Consider the following 1,569-nt stretch of genomic DNA (forward strand, 5'->3'; position numbering starts at 1 on the left):
CATGTTGGCCAGGCTGGTCTCGAACTCCTGACCTCAGGTGATCCACCCACCTCAGCCTCCCAAAGTGCTGGGATTACAGGCGTGAGCCACTGTGCCTGGGCCGGCCTTGTTTTAGGTTTTTACATTAAAGGGAAAAAAGAAAGCGTATCAGCCATTGAACTGGCTGAACCGAGAGGGAAAGGGATTTGTGCGCACCTCTGGAAGGCTGGGCTGTGGCAGACGGGAGCAGGCAGGCCTTTCTAGAACCGAGAAGGCAGGAGCCGGAATGGGCTTTGGATCGCTTGTGCTGGGACCAGCTTCTCAGCCTGGGCCCTCCCTGGGGTTCATGAGCTGGGGAGCTGGCAGGAGGCCCGGGGCTACAGCATCCAGATTGTTCCTTGGTCTCCCACAGGAGGCCTGTGCAACCTGTGCCCAGACCGGGCCAACAAGGAGCACGTCCTGCAAGCAGGGGGCGTCCCACTCATCATCAACTGCCTGTCCAGCCCCAACGAGGAGACGGTGCTGTCTGCCATTACCACGCTCATGCACCTGAGCCCGCCGGGCCACAGCTTTCCCCCGGAGCTGACCGCCGCGCCCGTGGTGCAGTGCATGCTTCGCTTCTCCCTCTCGGCCAGTGCCAGGCTCCGGAACCTGGCGCAGATCTTCCTGGAGGACTTCTGCTCCCCACGCCAGGTGGCCGAGGCCCGCAGCCGGCAGGCGCACTCTGCCCTGGGTATCCCACTGCCGAGGAGCATGGCCCCACGGCAGCGCTGATCCACGGGGACCGCGAGACTGTAGCACCCCTACTGCTGGAGACCACGGTCCTGATGTGGACGCAGGGAACAGGGGGAGCATATGCTGCCCCACTGGTGCCTTTTCAGCCATTTGAAAGGCGGGTTCTTTCAGCAGGACAGGCATTTACACTGTGATGAAACGCCGTCAGGAGTGAGGAAGCCAGACTCCGAGGCACGCGGAGATCAAACTGGAGCTGCTTTCATAGGCCGGCACTCTCTACCCTACGTCTGGTGCCACCACTGCCAGGCTCAGGCCCTGGTGTAAGAAGTGGCCAAGTGCCTGGACCCAGAGGCTTCGCAGTACAGTGTTCTCAAGAGCTGGGACTGAGGCTTAGGAGAGCTGCCTTTGCTGCGGGAAATCAGGGATTATCCCTTAAGAGAAGTGTCTGGAGTAGTTTTCAGGGATAGGAGTGAGATGCCTCATGGTAAAAGATGTGGTGCCCCCTCCGGGGCTGTGGAGGATGGATACCTCCCCCAGGGGCTCCCCAAGCTGGGCATTTGGGCCTGGTGGATGCCAACCTGGATAACCTGTGGCCCAGCATTGACTGTCCACCCAGCCCTGCTATCTGCTAGGCACCATGATTCCAAGATGAAGATATGGTCCCTGCCCTTGAGTGACAGCCCAGTGACTTAATGTGGCCATTGGGCATCAAGCACAAGGCCATGCAGGTGATGAGATGTCAGAGTAGAGGCGCCAGCCCTGGGAACTGCATCTTCTCCCCTTGCCACCCCACGGCCCCAGCTGAAGGCTTTGGCCCTCCTCCTCCCCCCTCACCACTCCACCGCCCCAGCTGAA

General features: G+C 60.5%; 1 protein-coding gene across 1 annotated transcript in view; it reads left to right on the forward strand.

Annotated features, from left to right (window-relative positions):
- ARMC7 (armadillo repeat containing 7) overlaps positions 1-1,530 on the forward strand; it is a 30,531-nt gene extending 29,001 nt beyond the window's left edge. The window contains exon 5 of the mRNA XM_011964745.1: positions 331-1,530. Within this exon, the coding sequence (XP_011820135.1) occupies positions 331-753 (423 nt within the window). The 3' untranslated portion in view covers positions 754-1,530. The remainder of the gene's footprint in view (positions 1-330) is intronic.
- The last annotated feature ends 39 nt before the right edge of the window (positions 1,531-1,569 follow it).

The sequence above is a fragment of the Mandrillus leucophaeus genome, unplaced genomic scaffold (assembly GCF_000951045.1).
Source record: "Mandrillus leucophaeus isolate KB7577 unplaced genomic scaffold, Mleu.le_1.0 Scaffold1, whole genome shotgun sequence".
Lineage (NCBI taxonomy): Eukaryota > Metazoa > Chordata > Mammalia > Primates > Cercopithecidae > Mandrillus > Mandrillus leucophaeus.